This window comes from Taurulus bubalis, assembly GCF_910589615.1.
Source record: "Taurulus bubalis genome assembly, chromosome: 6".
NCBI classification, from domain to species: Eukaryota; Metazoa; Chordata; class Actinopteri; order Perciformes; family Cottidae; genus Taurulus; species Taurulus bubalis.
Window position 1 is genome coordinate 27,360,918 of NC_136594.1, and position 17,744 is coordinate 27,378,661.

The 17,744-nt window shown below is 45.4% G+C and overlaps 1 protein-coding gene across 1 annotated transcript in view; it reads left to right on the plus strand.

Moving 5' to 3' along the window:
- The window catches only part of neurl1aa (neuralized E3 ubiquitin protein ligase 1Aa), a gene marked incomplete at its 3' end in the record, with an annotated part of 40,714 nt that overhangs the window by 11,804 nt on the left and 11,166 nt on the right, over positions 1–17,744 (plus strand). The window contains exons 2-4 of the mRNA XM_079219519.1: positions 236–486; positions 739–1,060; positions 16,168–16,896. Coding sequence (XP_079075645.1) covers positions 236–486; positions 739–1,060; positions 16,168–16,896 — 1,302 coding nt within the window. The remainder of the gene's footprint in view (positions 1–235; positions 487–738; positions 1,061–16,167; positions 16,897–17,744) is intronic.

Sequence of the window (17,744 nt, forward strand, 5' to 3'; positions counted from 1 at the left end):
ATTACTCCATGCTCGCAAATATTGGACAAAGAACCCAAATAAATGAACTCAGGAATCTTAGAATATGTGGTAATATGTGGTTATTGTAAAGCTTTTCATCAAATTTGAAACCCAAACATGAGACCCTGAATACAGTGACCAAACCTAACCTGCTGCTCCTCATGAGGACATGTGTGTTTCACAGTAAAGCTCAACTGCCTGTGCTTTGTCCTTCTTTTGTCTCTGCCTGGCTCAGACTCCCTGGGTGGCCCGTTCCCGTCCACGTCGCATCGATGCCACCACAAACCCAAGAGGTGCCTGCCCATCCAGTGCGGCAGCGTTGGCGGGCGTCTTCCCATCAGCCCACTGCTCTTTCATCCAAACGCCAAGGGGTCCCAAATCGTCATGGACGTTACCCAGAAGACAGTCAAGAGGCAGGCCAGTTTCTGCAATGCCATCACTTTCAGCAACAGGCCCATGGCACTGTATGAGCAAGTCCGCCTCAAGGTATTCTATGTCAGAGTGGAACACTTGAGCTCCGAAAGGTCTGGGAGCTTTAGAACAAACTAAATGATTGTACCGTTTTCATCTTAGCTTTACACGTAATATGTGGAGTTCCTCCGTGAAGATTCAACTACACATTGATTTCATTGGAATGGATACCATCAAGAGTCAAATATTTTGTTGAGATTTTATATTCTAGGAAATGATTTTCCAAATAATACCAACAAAGCCACATATGGTTCTCTTTCTCCTCAGATTACTAAAAAGCAGTGTTGCTGGAGCGGGGCTCTACGTCTGGGCTTCACCGCCAAAGACCCATCCAGGATAAACCCAGACAACCTGCCCAAGTACGCCTGCCCCGACTTGGTGTCCCAGAGCGGCTTCTGGGCCAAGGCCCTGCCGGAGGAGTTTGCCAACGAGGGCAACATTATTGCCTTTTGGGTCGACAAGAAGGGCAGGGTCTTCTACCGCATCAACGAGTCCAGTCCCATGCTGTTCTTCAGTGGCGTCCGCACAGCCGAGCCCCTCTGGGCCCTCATTGATGTTTACGGTCTGACCCGCGGAGTGCAGCTGCTAGGTAAGATGGTTGAAGAAGCATAAAATGCAGAGCTGAATTACCAAATGGGGATCAGGGGCAACTGCCTCTGGGACCCAGACCCTCAGGGAGGCCTAACAAAATAACTGAGTTTGTTCTATATAGATTAACAGATTAGAGTAAACCAAAATGTGAACGAGTTCACCAGAATAGTATATAGCAGAGTAAAGAGAAGAATGTGATGCAGTCATGGTCTGGATTTTTGGCAGCCATTATGAGTAACTGCATTGGCATCTACATGTCTGGTTTTCATGATACACACAGTTTTCATTGCTGCTGCTGGACGAGACCCCAGTTGTGCAAACCTCTCTGAGATGTCACGTACTTTTTACTTTGTGAATTATTTTCACCCAGTGCTTATTATCCAACACAACTGTAACTGATGCCATTGTGATTTCTGATCATAGTGGTCCAAGATAATGTATTACCAGATGCTGGCGGGTGACACATATTGTAACCCCTCACAAAGCAGCGGCCGCTGCCTTTCTTCCACTTTGAGGAGGTGAAAAAAAATAATTATGCGCAACGAAAATGACTTGCGATCTTCACACAGGATCTGCCACAGGTCCAGCCGCAAGTTGCCCCAGATGTACATCCCTATTCGCCACAATGACCATTCGTGGCAGCTATACTTTCTGTGATTACATTCGGCTGGACTCAAAGACAAGCGTTTGAAATAACTAATGTAAAAACGTGTTTATTTGGAAAGCTTCAGGGAGACTCAACCAGCTTGCCCCGATATATAAAAAAACTTTATTACTACACTTTATTGTCATTTTCCGAAATTGGTCTTGCATCCCGAGAATTAAACTGTTTCACATTAATTTAACTATCAACAACACCATACTACAAACATATGGTCTATACAGTCTGTAAGATGGGCAATGGCCATGTGGTGTTCAATGTCCGCGGCTCGAGAAGCTCTCATAAATGATTCCTTGTCGGCAGAATCGATAGCGCTCGTACAGGAAGTCATCATGACGTGAGAACGGATCTTGGCGATCTTGCAGAACTCTCTCCCTATAAAACTAATATAACTAATATCGCTCCTTCATCAATGAGGAAGTGAGCTGCCTTTTTTGTCTGGTGGGAGTGTCCAGCTTATCCAGGGAATTTCAGTTAGCCTGCCCGGGAGCAGGTTTACATTTTTAGCTGTGTTGCTATGGTGATTTATCTAAGCTTGCTTCGAGGAACCGAAAAGCCTGACCTACGTCATCTTATCCTGAAAATTAGCCCGCTAACTCAGTAAACCAGGTACGAGGACTAGGGCCCTGTTCTACAGAACTGGAGGGTATTCCTCATTAAAATACGTTTTCTTGTCTTCCAACTGCTCAAAGCCCTTTCACACTCGTCAGGCGCTCCTGAGTCTCCTCAGCAGAGGTGGCGAGTGCACTTGATACCATGTTTTAGCGAATGATATGTTAACGGTGTCCTCCCAGTGTCATCTTGTGTGTAAGCGGTCTGCTTATGACTAGTGGACAATCAAACAGTCTTGTCGAAGAATCTGTAATAATGATCATTTTTCGACGTCAGCGTCTTCGGGCTCTTTTAAAAAAAAAAAATTAAAGCCTTATTAAGATGTTTATTTCTGCAGATGTCAAAGAAACAGTCCTTTATGGAGGCTACCCTTCCTGTTTGTGTGGACAGTAAAGTCTTCCATGATGCAATGGAACAACAATGAACAAAGGCTATCTATATCTGGCCAATATTTGGCCCCCATGTTTACACAAAAGCAGCGAGGGGGGCTGCTGTGCATTATCAAGCCGCGCTGGGCAGCTTAACATGCAGAGCCCAGGATAGTGTGGCCCGGCCTTTGATGTCAGAGAATGTAGACACGCATTTGTTTTCCCTGGAGATTCAGTGCTGTCATCCCTCTGCTGTTGTGAAAATAGACCAGGGGTCACGTGGCTCATAGATTTTGTAATTCTGTCCACTTCGTTGATCGGTATCTTCGTGGTGTTGGGGGTGGATGTTTAGTGTCTTGAGTATGAGGGAGCCCATATTCTGTGTTTTCCCCTCTTAAATCTAACTTAATAGATTACTGTTAGCAGATGGATGTCAGATAATGAGACCCACAGAAAATGGCTCAAATATCAGGCCACGGTCTGCTCTGACTGAAGCCTCTGTAACTCATCGTTCTGAGAGAAAGTCTGACCTCTTTCAAACTCTGCTCCAAGCACCCAAGCTTCTCCTTAGTCCTGCTTAAGTCATTCCTACTGTCTTTTCACAGCCGGGCCATATGCAGGCTCATGTTCCTCAGGGGCCCATCTGACTGACATCTGCCCCTGCAAACAGGGGCCTGTTCAGAGGGGTGGAACGCTACCGAAGGTCGAGATAGAAATACATCATCCAGACTAGACACGGCCCTTTGTGATGCTGAATGGCCGATTGTGTCGGCTCTCTGCATCACGTTTCCCGGGCGCAACGCTCCATGAACCTTTCCCTATCCTTGCATAAGCCCTTGGGCTCCCACATCTGAGGCCTTCCTCTCGCTTTCACTCCTTATTTTATCTGGCATTTGAGGAGCTTTTTCCTTTTTCCAGCCTCGGGTTCTCAAATAAACCCGCAGCTCTGCAGGCAGCACTTATAACAATAGAAATGGTCAAAAATGAAGCAATTGATGCCAATGCTAAAGGTTCTGTTATGAATGCTTTAACTTTAATTTAGCTCTTTTTGTCACATTCTCACTCAAAATCTTTATTCTTTGCCGATGTAATTTTGTCCTGTTGGATCAACAACATTTCTATTCTCTTTATATCAGTGTTTTTCGGCAGCGAGTGAGATTATTCATTATGCCTCCTTGGAAATACTATAATCCTCGCTCCATAAAGCATGAATTATAATTCTATGGTGGATTAAGTTTCTCGCTCAAAGCCATTTTAAACAGCTCGTGTATGTAGGTCTTTCATAATGTAAACTATCGGGGGGGCTCTGGTAGTGTCTCCAGAGTCTCCGTTCAGCAGGGACACACACTACACTACGTTCACTACACACACTCACTATGACAGGCTTCTGCATGTTGCATTATGTTGCCCATATTAGTGCATGACTGTGTATTGTCAGCTCACTCGCACTATGGAATTGGAAAATGCAAAAAAAACAAGGTGAGAAAACCCCGCCCTGTCCTCCTCCATGAAGCCGGTCATTCACAATGACGAGAACTATTGATTGTTTATTGGTGAAAAAATGTGTTTCACACGCGTGTCATTATTAACATTAACCTTCCGAATGGCCACAACTTCCTCTGGGATAAGTGAAACATATTTATCATTACTATTTCAGCTTTAGTGAGTGTCTCCAAAAATTTAGATTTATCTATGTATTATATTGTTATAAAGCTTGGTTGCTTGTAATTCATGAATCAAATGAAGAAGACTGTTTAGATCTGGATGGGTGTCCGTAGATAGACTCGGATGTAAATAGTAAACGGAAACCATTCATACACTAATGGGAGGAGCTACCATGCGAGGTGCCAGCTGCCCATCAGGACTAACTAACATTCAGACCCAGCATTCACACACCCACATTGGGGTTGAGTGCCTTGCCCAAGAAAACGTCGACATGGACTGGTGGAGCCGGGGATCGGAGGACGACCCGCTCTGCCGCTGAGCCACAGCCGCCCCATAATAAGAGATGTCGGCAGCAACTTGGACATCTTTTATTAATGGTATTTTCATTATTCTGTGTGATGTGGAAGCTTGCTGGGTTCAGCTCCCCCTGTACTTACCTGGGCAGGTGGTGTGTTCCAGTTGGGTCCAATGACATTCAGTGGAACAGTGGGAGGAAAGCTTCACCTCAACTCACACGTTTCATTTTGTCTTTGTCGACTTTTAGCTCATAAGGGCCACTGCTCCTGTTTATCCACCATGTTCTTGAAAAGTTTTCTGGTAACAAAACACTTCATCTGCCCTTTGTATTGGGGCGGGACTCTAAAATTGTTAATATGAAAATAATGATTATAGCCGCTTTATTTTTTTTTTTTCATATCTTAGCAGATGTTCAAAGCGAATGATTTGCATGCGGCTTTGTATCTTTTAGATGTATCATCAGTTCAGCATCCTAAGGCAGCTTTAAGGTCAGAGCAGAAGTAAAAGAGCGAAGCACGGCCGCGGGCGACATTTGGAGCGGCTTTGATGTAGAAAGATTGAAATAGGAGCCGTATCATGTGATAATCTACCCCGAAGCATTCACCAGGGCGATGCATCATACTGTACATGGCAGGAACAAGAGAGGAGGGGCGCAGCAGTGATTTTGTGGTTGCACACCCCTCTGAGCATGATGACAGCAACTCAAGTTTCCCCTCCCATCTGCCATCCTGCAAATGAAGCTGAGACAGAACAAATGATGTGGCATCAAACAAAACACAATTCCCGGGCCCTATACATAAGCAGCCTCTGTAGGGACCACACACAAGACTCCTTTATGGAGAACGCCTTGTTTTGATAAGAATGAACAGAATGTACCAGTAACACAAGGTACGCTCTTTTAAGTGAAATTGGCCTTTTCAAAAAAGTACTTGTAAAACTGAAACTGCTGTCTATTCCTAACATACTTTAACAATCCAAAAGTGGAAATAGAACCATAGCTTGTGTTTCCGTTATACTCTGCGCAGGAGGAAAAGCACGGTGATCCAGGCAGGAAGTCCTTGGTTTACTTGGCCTACTTTGAACCCTAATAGGATAGTGGATAATCTGACTAGCATTAGCATCAGCCAACTGTCTTTTGAAGGCTGTGGCTGGTTTCAGTTTGTAGGATGGTTTGCATCATATGAATGTTGCAATAATAATAATAACTTTATTTATATAGCACATTTAAAAAGTTTACAAAGTGCTCTACAGAGAAGCAAAACATAGTCATATATAACTTAAACACCGGTAAACAAAAGGGACCATACCATTAAGTCAATGAATACAACAAAACCAAACAAATAACCAAAAAGAGCAAATGGAATAGAAAACAAACAAAAAAATAAAATATACAAACAAAAACAGGGGAACAAAAGAACTGCATAATAGATCATAAAAGGACGACAGCAATGAATCCATAGATGCCAAACGAGCCGTGTGAATGTCAAACGGTTGCTTCTGTAATAATGTTTAGTGGTAGAGAGAAAAACAAGTTTAGATTTGACTTCCTTGGGGAAGACATGATTAGTTTTCTGCCATGAAGAGAGGCTGGAATACTTGAACACATCCGTGTCTCAATGCCTGCGCCACAAAGGAAAGGTGTCAGACGCGGGGATGTCTCTGCTCAGGTGCTGCTGAGGCAGCAGGAGATTGACTGCACCTGGCCTTGAACGGGGCAAATAGAATATCGCGGCGGTTTGGCGGGGTGATCTTTGAGGCAGACCGAAGCTGTCCCCATGGGCCTGAAATCCAACAAGCCAGAAAAAAGGTTGTCTAATTTACACCCAACGTCCCAGTCCCCAAGGTTGGCGCTCCCTCGGATGTGTCACACGCACATGCGTACACACACACACACACACAGAAGAACTTTACTTGACATCGGGAAGGCGGCTGAGTTACTGAGTGATTCCAGCTGTTGTAAAGCCAGCAGGCCTCACGCTTGTATGAGTCAGTCACAGTGGAGCTTTAATCAAGAGGGACCCGGTGTGGAAGTTCCCTGAAGGACGCGGGAGTACAGTCTGATTGCAAAGCCTCGAGGCCACCAACACCTTTCAACCGGGCTGACTCAGAGAAGGGGTTTGCCAGTCAAACTCAAAGAATGCAGCAGTTCATTTAGTTGATACAGAAACACGGAAGAGGCCGTCTCTGTGGTCCGTCAGAGAAGACTGCATTCACACGGTGTGGGGGAGACTCTGAAGTCTGCTATGTTATGAGAGATTGTCCTCGGGTGATGGATTGAATGAAACTGTCGGTCTTGACAGGAGAATGAGGTGCCGTTGCACCATCAGGAAGCAACGGTGTTTGCTGTCACTCTACGTGATTGACAGAGCAGTTGTCGGCATTTTTATTCTTTTCCAAATCAACCAGAAAATATGATGCAGGTATCTTACATGCATACTCTGACTCGTATGCTCTTTCTTTGATGTATGTCTGCATATGACATCACAATCGCCTCCTCTCCTCCTTTTATGTTGGGGCGACTGTGGTTCAGTGGTGGAGCGGGGTTTGAATCCCCGGCTCCGCTAGTCCATGTCGATGTGTCCTTGGGCAAGACACTCAACACTAAATTGCTCAGAGGTTTTCCCTCGACTGCTTTTACAGGTGTGGGAAGTGGTGATCGAGCACCATTTTGTGTGGGCGTCCGAATAAAATGCAGGTCTTGCCGAGCAGCATTTAGGAGCCAATATATCCTCGACTAATACTGTTATATATGTGAGCTTCAACGGTCCCTTTACAAACCCTCACAGACTTCATTATTATCCCAACACATTGTCGCACCAACGACTACCGACACTCTTGACTCATGTGACTGACAGCCGACGTGCCAATATGTCAGGAACATCCCCATGGGTAGACATGGCTGTCTTACAGAGGCTTTAGCTGGCTCCGTTGTTACACTAGAGTGAGCCTACAGTAAGGCATCTATTGGTTCCAGCCACGTCGTGGTAGCTTGTAATGTTCCAAAGTTGGGCTGCATTTTGGCGAGGGAAGGACTGGCATGGTGATTTTGACCTCTCAGCAACAAGTCTCCCCCCTACATACATGCCCACGGTGTGGTGATCCCATGCAGTGTTTTGAATGCAGTATACATTTACATCCATTCTAATATGTTGCATTGGAATATTTCTGCGTACCTATCAACACACCATTTGATGTAAGAATAAATAACATAACAGAAAGCTTAAAAAATAATGTGCATCTTAAAATAAATTGGCCTGCAGCTTTAAATTCAGTTAATTCATGTGTGACGCAATGTCAACCAATACATCCATTGTTCTATATTCTTATCTTCTCAAAGGAGACACGCGTTCAAGGACTTGTTTCAGCTCTATTCTCCATTAACATCATTGTTGGGCAGCGAATTAATGTATTAGGATTCTGATCATATCAGGCTTTTAGATTGTTTATTTTCTGTGCCGGATTGGAGTGGAGTTTGCTTTGTCTCGTAGTGGAGCTTCACATTGCCGTTTTTAATAATCACGTCTGTCTGTAAACATACGAGCCTAACTGGTTTTAGATTCAGATTCAACTTTATTGTCATTGCAATGAGTAGAAGAACAAGGACAACGAAATGCAGTTCAGCATCTGACCAGAAGTGCAAAAGAAAGCAGTAAAAGTGCAGTGAGAGAGACTTGTGCACGTGTGTGTGTGCATGTGTGTGTGTGTGTGTGTGTGTGTGTGTGTGTGTGTGTGTGTGCATGTGTGCATGTGTGTGTGTGTGTGTGTGTGTGTGTGTGTGTGTGTGTGAGAGAGAGCTCACCAGCTGCTACAATTATACATAATCCCGATGTACAACCTTTAAACACAACTCAAACAATAAATAGGATTAGGGGTTAGGGTTATTAGGGTTAGGGTTAGGGTTATTAGGGTTAGGGTTAGGGTTATTAGGGTTAGGGTTATTAGGGTTAGGGTTAGGGTTATTAGGGTTAGGGTTATTAGGGTTAGGGTTAGGGTTATTAGGGTTAGGGTTAGGGTTTAAAGGGCTATGAAAATATAGCAGATTTTTTTTACAATACAAAAAATATTTGCAAGAAAAGACCTTCTGAAAAACTTGTGGTTTCTTTTCCTTTTGGTCACTGGCTGTGCCTTGGCTCTCTCCGTACTATGGTCTGGCTCCACTCCGAGGACTCCAGGAACATGAAGTCATGTGGAATGACAGAAGTCTATTAGGAACGTGTGTTGTGTTATCCAGCTCAGAGACAGACAGACCAGGGCTCTCGTACTTCTGGGAGAAACCCATTACTTTCCAGTGAAATGATGATTTGATTACTACGCGCACTTGACTTGCACTGGTGTTTGACTTGGCAGGCGACCTCCCAGTTAATAGCAGCACTTATGTACAAGTCCTGATGCTTCACACAGGCCCTCCAACAACAACACACAGAGCAGAAAAGATGCCGTAAATCTCTCATTTCGGAAATGTAGTTTACTGCTGCAAAGACCTCGAGACATCAAACAAAGCAAATGTATCAACGTTGTGTTCCTTGGCTTCAGTTTGCTTCGTATGATTTATGATGCATGTTGGTCAAAGAGCTCCAATGGCCAAGAAGAATAAACTGGATTTGTTTGATTTGGAATATAGATCTTGAAGTAATTGTACCTCCAGGTCACTAAATACTTCTTTGAATAAGAGGTATCAGAAGATCCCTTTTTAATGGGGTAAACTAGAGGTAAGATGTCAAGATTTACGTGGAGATCCGTGTGTTTCCTCATCTCCGTGTGTTTCCTCATCTCCGTGTGTTTCCTCATCTCCGTGTGTTTCCTCATCTCCGTGTGTCCTTCCTGCGCTCAAGAAGTATGATGTTCCTCTGGAACTGCTCGGCCTTCCGAAGCGGCGCCAGGAGGGTCAACTCGTGTTTACTCTTCCTGTGAGGCGGAGGGCCAACAGGAGGTCACATGGTGTACGAGTGTTCCTCTATGACACACGCCGATCACACGCACCATTCGAAAATAAGGCAGCGCCTGTTGCTCATGTTAATCAAGTGCTGTGATTAAGCTTCTATTATTATAGGCCCCGCCCCCAATAGTTCAGACTCCAAAGCCTCCGCGTTAGCCTCATGGGGAACCAATGTAAATGCTGACGGTGCCATTATTCTACACTCCACTCTGCAATCAAAATGTACTTCATGATAAGTGAAGGCGAACACTTGTCTCTTTTAGTGAGGAATTGTGGGAACGCTGCAACATGAATGAAAAGAAGCCGGATGGGGCTAGAACCCTGAGTACAGAACTCAACCCGAGCTGAACAGAGAGACCGACTCCCAATCAACTCTGACTTGTGTTTACCTCATAATAAAGATATTTAGATAGATTAGATAGAGTTGAAACGGTAAATTAATTATGCAATCTTCGACTATCATGATAATCAATAAATCGTAGTTTTTCAAACTGAAATGCCAAACAATCTCTGCTTCTCAAACATGTTATTGGGTCCATTGTGAAGAAAAAGGTTGGTGCAGCTTTAGGAGTCAAACTAGTTTTCTATAAATATGAATGATAGCAAAGGGGTGGTTGAAATACTCAACCTCATATCAGCCTTTCCTGCTTGAGCACAGGAATAACACATGTGGGCTTAAATATAAGAACCTTATGATGGAGGTTATTAGCGCTAAGGGCCTGGCATGCTGATTGGCAGAGAAGGGGGCGGGCACATGCTGCATGCCTATGACCTAAGGGACAGGGCTTTTGTGACTTACCGGGCATTTTGCCTGGCTCTTTGTTATGTCCATGTGTCGCCCCGGGAGCCTGCTGCTCTTTCCAAAAGCCCCGGGTTCAAAGCCGCCCAGCCCGATCAGGACGAGGGATTGGGCCAACGCCAGGGAATAACGAATATCCCAAACATTTAGCACAAAGACCCCTCTGACTCCATCTCTCTGCTCTGCCACATCTCTCTCTCTCTCAGCCGTGTTGTGTCTCTTTCTCTCTCGCTTAGTCGGTCTCTGAGCTATGCGCTGCCTCTCTGGTCTCCCTGACTCCCCTGCACTGCTCATATCTAAAGTCTCCCTGGATATCCCGTCTCTAGCCTCTGCTTGCCCAGCTGATCCGAACAGTTCCCTTTGCACCTTCTGTCTTCATGTCTGGTTGTCTCTTCCAACAACCTCCCCTCTACCTTTTCATTCCCTCTTCCTAGTTCCAAGCCCTCTTTCTCTCCACCTTTTCAGACATCAGATGAAACCCTCCAGAGCCAATGGATAAAGATAAGCCCTGTGAGATAGATTGCGTTCGTGAGAAATCCCCTCTCTCCCCCCCGCTCCGACACCGGCTCAACCCCTTTGTGAGTTCCGTCTGCTCAGGTCAGCAAAGCCACTAAGCCAGCCTGTGCCTCGATCCACCTCCCCATGCTCAGCATTAGCTCGCCTGCTTTGTGGCTATTCCCTAATCAAAAACATTTACAACGTCAGCCAATGCCAGTGAGGGCCAAGACACTGCCCATGCATGTACAATGAATTAGTCCAACAGGTGCTTAATTATTCAAGTCAAAGCCAATCCAGGGAGAGGAAAAAAAAGGCATTGCAAATGGGTTGACCCATAACTCTAACGCTCCCCTGCATGAACGAATGAATGGTTCAGCCCAACAGGTCTTATGTTTGGTTAGAAATGTAATCAAAAGTGATACCCCCACCCCCCTCCCCCCCAGACTCACAGTGTCGCAGCTGCATCTTCCATGGCCCCATTACAATGTCCTCCTACATCACACACACACACACACACACACACACACACACACACACTCACTCACTCACTCACTCACACACTGTTTAATGCTGCTTTCGAAGTGCAAAATTCTGGCCTTGGCCAATGGGAGGGAGCATCTGTGAGTGCCGGATTTGAAAAGGACCAATAAGACAAAAGGATTGTATCAGCTTAAAAACGCAGGTGCACCACGGTTAGTGAGCAGCAGCTGGTGAGCTCTCTCTCACTCACACACACACACACACACAAGCTTTTTCAAATGCATTGGTAAATGTTCTCCAGTGCTTTCATTCATCTTTCTGTCCTGGAGGCGAACAACACATACAGGGCCTCCATCTCCCCAGCCTTTGATGAATAAAGTAGCAAAAAAAGAACACGGCACACAAGCCAATAAGGCTTTGAAATGACTTCTCTTTGAAAAGTGAGCAAGGAAGAGGAAAAGGGAGAGGATGTTAAAGAAGAAGAAAAAGGAACATAAAACCTAAGAGTAGCTTTTTTTGGAAAATGGCTAATAAAGAGATGTTTTTTAAAGGAACCCTGTTTGTTGGACTGAAGAGTCTGAGTGGTGCGCACAGAGAGGCTGCTGATCTGACTCCAGCCTTGTCACCTCCCCCTCCTGGCTTTACCTCTCCGCTCTGTTCTGTTATCCCCCGCGACATGTCATCCTCCCCTCAGCAGCAAAGTCTGTCCGTCCGTAATCCAATTTCGGATGGAGTGATGGGCAGCAGAGGAATCCGTCTCTGGAAGACCCACACACATACAGTTTGGTTTGGTCATGGAATTCAAATCCCCCAATAAGGCGTAGAGAGCGGGCCACCGCCGGCTCGGCATCCCAATCAGTTGTGCGGCGGAGCAGTCACCATGCCGGCTGCTCTCCGAGAGGCCTTACTCTCTCTCCTTCATTAAAGGCCTCCCTTCAGCAAGTGTCTCTCTCTGTATGAGGAAATGGCATAAAATCAGGAAATGACAGATTTAGTAGTTCAATGACGACTTACCAGCCATACGTCGCCAGGCTGTGTTCATTCCCACAGCCCGCTGTCGAGGTGCTGGCCGGGATATCTCCCGGCAGAGGACTGATGGCGGAGGAAATAGTAGATGAAACCCCAGCTGGCTGGTCTAGTCACCTATTAGCCTCTGGGACGCTCAGTTAACTGCTGCACGCTCCTGAGCGCTGAGGTGTTTAATGGTTGATTAGCAGCCAAAGGCACCGTCCTTTCCGTTTTATGCCTTTTGAAAAACCAATTAGCACGATTACAGGGCCTTGGTTCCATTAAACGTGATTCACAAAGCATTGTGCTCTGGGTTAGCAGCTAACGTGAATTGACGGCTGACACGACTTTGAGGGAGCAGCGATTCTGTGTTAGCTTTACACATGTTAACACACGGACTCATCAGACAACACAGTGCTGATGCAGAAAATCAGTTACGCCACTGGAAGGAGATCAAACACTGAGGGGATCGCTGTCGTCTCCGGTCCAGTTGAACACATTGGCAGCATGATCCTTGATGTCAGCCACTGTCTTTGTTGGTTAAGGGACGTCTATTCTTAGGTGAACCCAGAGAAGTGGTTCTAGTTACGATGTGGAGGTCTGCAATGACTGAAGGGCCGGGTCTTCAAACGGAATACTTCTTTTGGTACCGATTAAAAATGTGTAATTAATCTAAAACCCAGAATCCAAATGGAACAGAACGCTTTGCCGTTTTATTTCATTTATTCTGCCACTCAACTGATCAACTGATCAGCTGCTTTTTTTCCATCTCAGGGTGATTGGATTCAGAGTTCAGGCTTAGAGTTTCTGAAACAGGGCCCACGCTGTTCCTGTTTCAGCCGGTATAATGTCCGTCACAAATCTATCTCCCTTCGGCTTGTGTCCCTTCCAGCTGTGGGAGGGCATCAGAAGAGTTTAAAGTTAGTGGTATGAGGCCTGTAACTGGGTGGCAAACAGTTGTCTAAAGGTGATGCATTCATTCTGAATGTGCTAATCGGTCTCCTCTTTTGCAGAACCAAATAGTCAGGAGGCTAACATGAATAATGGGATTTTTTTCTGAGCTCATTTACAAAAGTTAAAGGCACGATTAAAAAAGGATTTGTCGGTAACAGTTTGTAATCGCACCATTCAAAGTTGGCCCCTCCTTCTGGGCTCAATGACCCCAGAAGCCACGCCCCCCCTGGCCGGGTTAAGGGGCTCGCCAGCGGGTGAAAGCCAACCTCAGCTTTACTCTTAGTATTGCTTTTGCCTAAAAGCCAAGCAAAAGTGTATCAATTGAACATATACGCAAATATAATCGGGAAATTGTTTTCCACATCAAGCAACCCGATCTCCACACACCCTTGTACTCCTCCCTCTGCTCCTGGAGCTGGACAAGAGATCAAATGTAAACAGTGTGCCCTGCAATGCACATAAAAGACATCCTTTGCCTCTTGCTTGATTCATGCAGAGACACAGTGTGAAATATAGTTTTACTGAGAATCATTGTCCTCCAATAATCAGTAAAATATGAGATCAGGACATCATTTATGTTTTTCTAATCTCTGATCTCTGATCATCGCATTGTAAACAACCGATCTGTGTTTGAACTGACAGGAGAACAAAAGTTCTGTTCTGCTACATGCTATATGATGCGTTCAGGCTCTGTTCAGCAAAAATGAGTATTGGTCAAAGGTAAATGATAACGTTACTTATCATGATGCGTTCAAATGTAATCTAGTAAAATGTAGCGTTGGTGAGAAACTTGAATAATTCCAGTTGTTTGAAGGAGATGTTTTCACAGCAACATAAAAAGATATTAGAGATGAATTATGATCTGTTTACACTGAACTCTAAGCAGATTATGGTCTATCATTAAAACTACTAATGCCAAGATTTATTTGAATCCTTAAAAATACAGTATTTGATTTGCTTTTCATTTTAACCGTTTGTTTTCATGAAGAAAAAAATACACAATAAATTACTATAAGTGTTACAATTAATTTTGGGACAGTAGTCTGTCAAAAAGTAGTCTGATCCTTGTAGACCAGCTGCTATAATCAAACAACAAAGGCTGTCGGTTAATATGGATCATCGATAATCAGCAATTAGTATTGGCGGCTAAAAATGTGATTAAGGATCTAAAAGTTATATTTGCTCCCTTTGATCTTCTGTGCTGATCTGATGTGTGACTCCGAACCTTGAGTTTTATGATCCGTTGCAATGCTAGTTCCACTTCCACTAGTTCTGCTGTCAGAAAAATTATATACTAAATTAAATGATGGTCCAGACAAAAAAGCACAGAGATATAAGTGCGCATGGACTGGAGACCCATATTTGACAATAGCCCTCACACACTGTGGCCACTGTGAAGGACACGCTGAGATCAATCACATGGAAGTATCGGCCCTCATGCGCTCTCACCGTTTACATTGTGTTGCCTTCAGGGTTGACTGCTCGCCGTGGGATTTTGGATGCTCTTTGTGGGTGGAGTCGGTGGCAGATTCAAAGTTCACCAGATTGATGCATTTAACTTTAAATGTAGCCGACAAAATTTAGGCTGAATCACTGCAGATGATAAAAACAGGATCAATAAGATGATCAGAACGGCTCAGTGATCGGCCTTGCCCCGGACTCACTAGAGGTCACTGTAGAAAAGAGAACAAGGGCCGAGTGAAACACGATAGTTTGAAGGTCATTCAGTGAGACTCAGGACACCAAAGTGTTCAACTGAACCACTCAGAAGGTCTTTTGTTCCAGCAGCAGTTTGATCTTTTAATGAACACCTTACATTGTGGTTTTTAGATTTAGCATCTTTCTGATGTCGGTCATGTATCATTTGGCATTTTCTGGTGTTGTTTGATGTTTGTGATGTGTTTCTTGTCTGCTGTGCTCTGTGGACTTTGTCTGTATGAATTTTGGCAACAAATGAGATTAATAAAGTTTTCTAATCTAATGTCATAGTAAACAGGGGTCTCTGTCAGGCTAATTTGACCTCGGGCCCAAAGAGAGCGCATTCAGAGGTGTTATTTTGAGCGCCGTGTAGAGGCGAAGCACGCAACCTGAGGGCGGCTCATCAGTGGACTCATTGTGTGTGTGTGTGTGCATGTGAGCACCACTCTTACTATTAGGGACACGTATTGGATGACATTAATGGCTCTCTGCAGAGTGATACTGTACTATGGATTCCAGGGAATGCAACCGACACAAATACACACACTCGCACACACACATCCACGCATGTGTTCCCTTTACATTACATAAAGCTGACGCTTTTATCCAAAGCGACTTACATGTTTGCTCTATACACCGCAGAGGGGAGCAATTAGGGGCTAAGTCTCTTGCTCAAGGACACAACGACAAGGACTAGAGGGGCCGGGGCGCAAACCACCAACCCGCTGATTGAAAGACAGGCATGCTAACCACTTAGCCACAGTCACCTTTAGTTTGAGGAAGTAATTTGCTCCTCGCTAACTGACACCATGCAGTCGATGATTCAGCCGTGTGCAGATATGACTGTGCTTTAATGTCTTTATCTTTGGACACACTGAGTAATTAGAACTACCTGACATCGCATTCAACCTGTGCAGCTCAAGTTAAATTGCTTGCTCTTTTCTTTTTTTATCATTATCTTGTTGTCAGAAGAGCTGCAGATTCAGCTCTTCTGAGAATTGTTTGCTCACAATTCAGGGATTCAGCAGACTGCAAACTTCACTGCCTCATGTCGGAGGCAAATTGCAACTCAAAGCAAAGCACAGTGAGACCACTATTAAGTTCTCTCTCCGCCTCTGTCTCTTTCCAGACAGCGAGATTGTTCCTCCGGACTGCCTCCGCCCACGCTCCTTCACCACAGTGCGCTCCTCTTCTCTTCGGCGGGAAGCGGACGACTCCCGTCTGTCCGTCAGCCTGTGCGACCTCAACCTGCAGCAGGATGACGGCAGCAACGGCCACAACCACTCGCACCGCCACACCCTCCACCTGGCCTCGGCCTCCTCGTCCTCCGCCTGCCCCATACCCCAGAACTCTCTCAACTCCCAGCAGTCCTCTCTGCTGCCGGCCGCCCTGGAGAGCGACCTCCACTTCCACCAGCTGCGCGGCGCCCACATCAAGACGCTGGACGAGCAGACGGTGGCGCGGTCGGAGCACGCGCGGGACGAACGCACTCTGGTGTTCACCAACCGGCCGCTGCGCACCGGGGAGACGGTCTTCATCAAGGTCACCAAGTCCAGCCCGGCGCGCTCGGGCTCATTGTCCTACGGCGTGACGTCCTGCGACCCGGCGGTGCTGCGCCCCAGCGACCTGCCCTACAACCCGGAGGCCCTGGTGGACAGGAAGGAGTTCTGGGCGGTGTGTCGGGTTCCCACGCCTCTCCAGAGCAGTGACATCCTGGGCTTCTTGGTCAACCAGGAGGGGGAGGTCATCCTCAGCCACAACGGCACCAACGTGGGCATGCAGGTGTGTGTGGACAACTCCCGCCCACTCTGGATGTTCTTCGGTCTCCACGGGGCCGTGACTCAGCTGAGGATTCTGGGTAAGTGAGCACCACATGAAGCCACATTAGATACTAGGGAGTTTGGCAAAAATATAACGGGGACACTAACATGGAAAAATATGCATTAATCAACAACGTTTGGGGAAGTTTTAGTTTTTCAACTACATTTATGTGACGTCTTTTTTCACCAACGACATTGTATATTTAATAACGTCACTGTTGGTGTTTAATGTCGTGTGGAAAGAGTTTCCACTATCGACAGAAACCAATAGCATCTCTCCGGTAGACTTTTAAACTCAGTGCCCCCTCAGGCGTTCTGTTTGCAGGCATATCGGTGTCTGTGCATGTCGGCCGATAACAAACGAGACATCGCAGCACAAAAAGACGAAACCGGTTTTAGAAAAAGCTTCCCTGAAACATGGTTTGTCCACCAGTGAGCACTGACGAGATTATGTTTACTTCGTAAAACATTTCAGTCACCTGGCCGCAGTAATGAAAAGAATTAGAATAATTTGTTTATATTATCTGTTTATATGTATATTTCTTTAAAAACTATCAACTGATTTGTTTTAAACTCCCAAATATTGATATCAGCCTGAAAAAGCCGGTATCATCCAGACCTCTCTTTCTGTGATAGGTTTGTAGTTTCCAAGCCAACATACCCCTGATGATACCCCATCAGGTTTATTTTCACAGTCACAGAAGATAATATACAACTGTTTTCCCGGGCTGGCTGGTATTATTTGTGAAGAGCGCACTGACCTTCATGTGTAAAGATATCAGAGGGCCTCTTTGAACTTTCAAGCACGAGAGTTCACCAGAAACCAACCAAAGAGCCGAACATGACTCACTTCTGTAAACATCCACCAAAGAACTGTGGTTAAAAA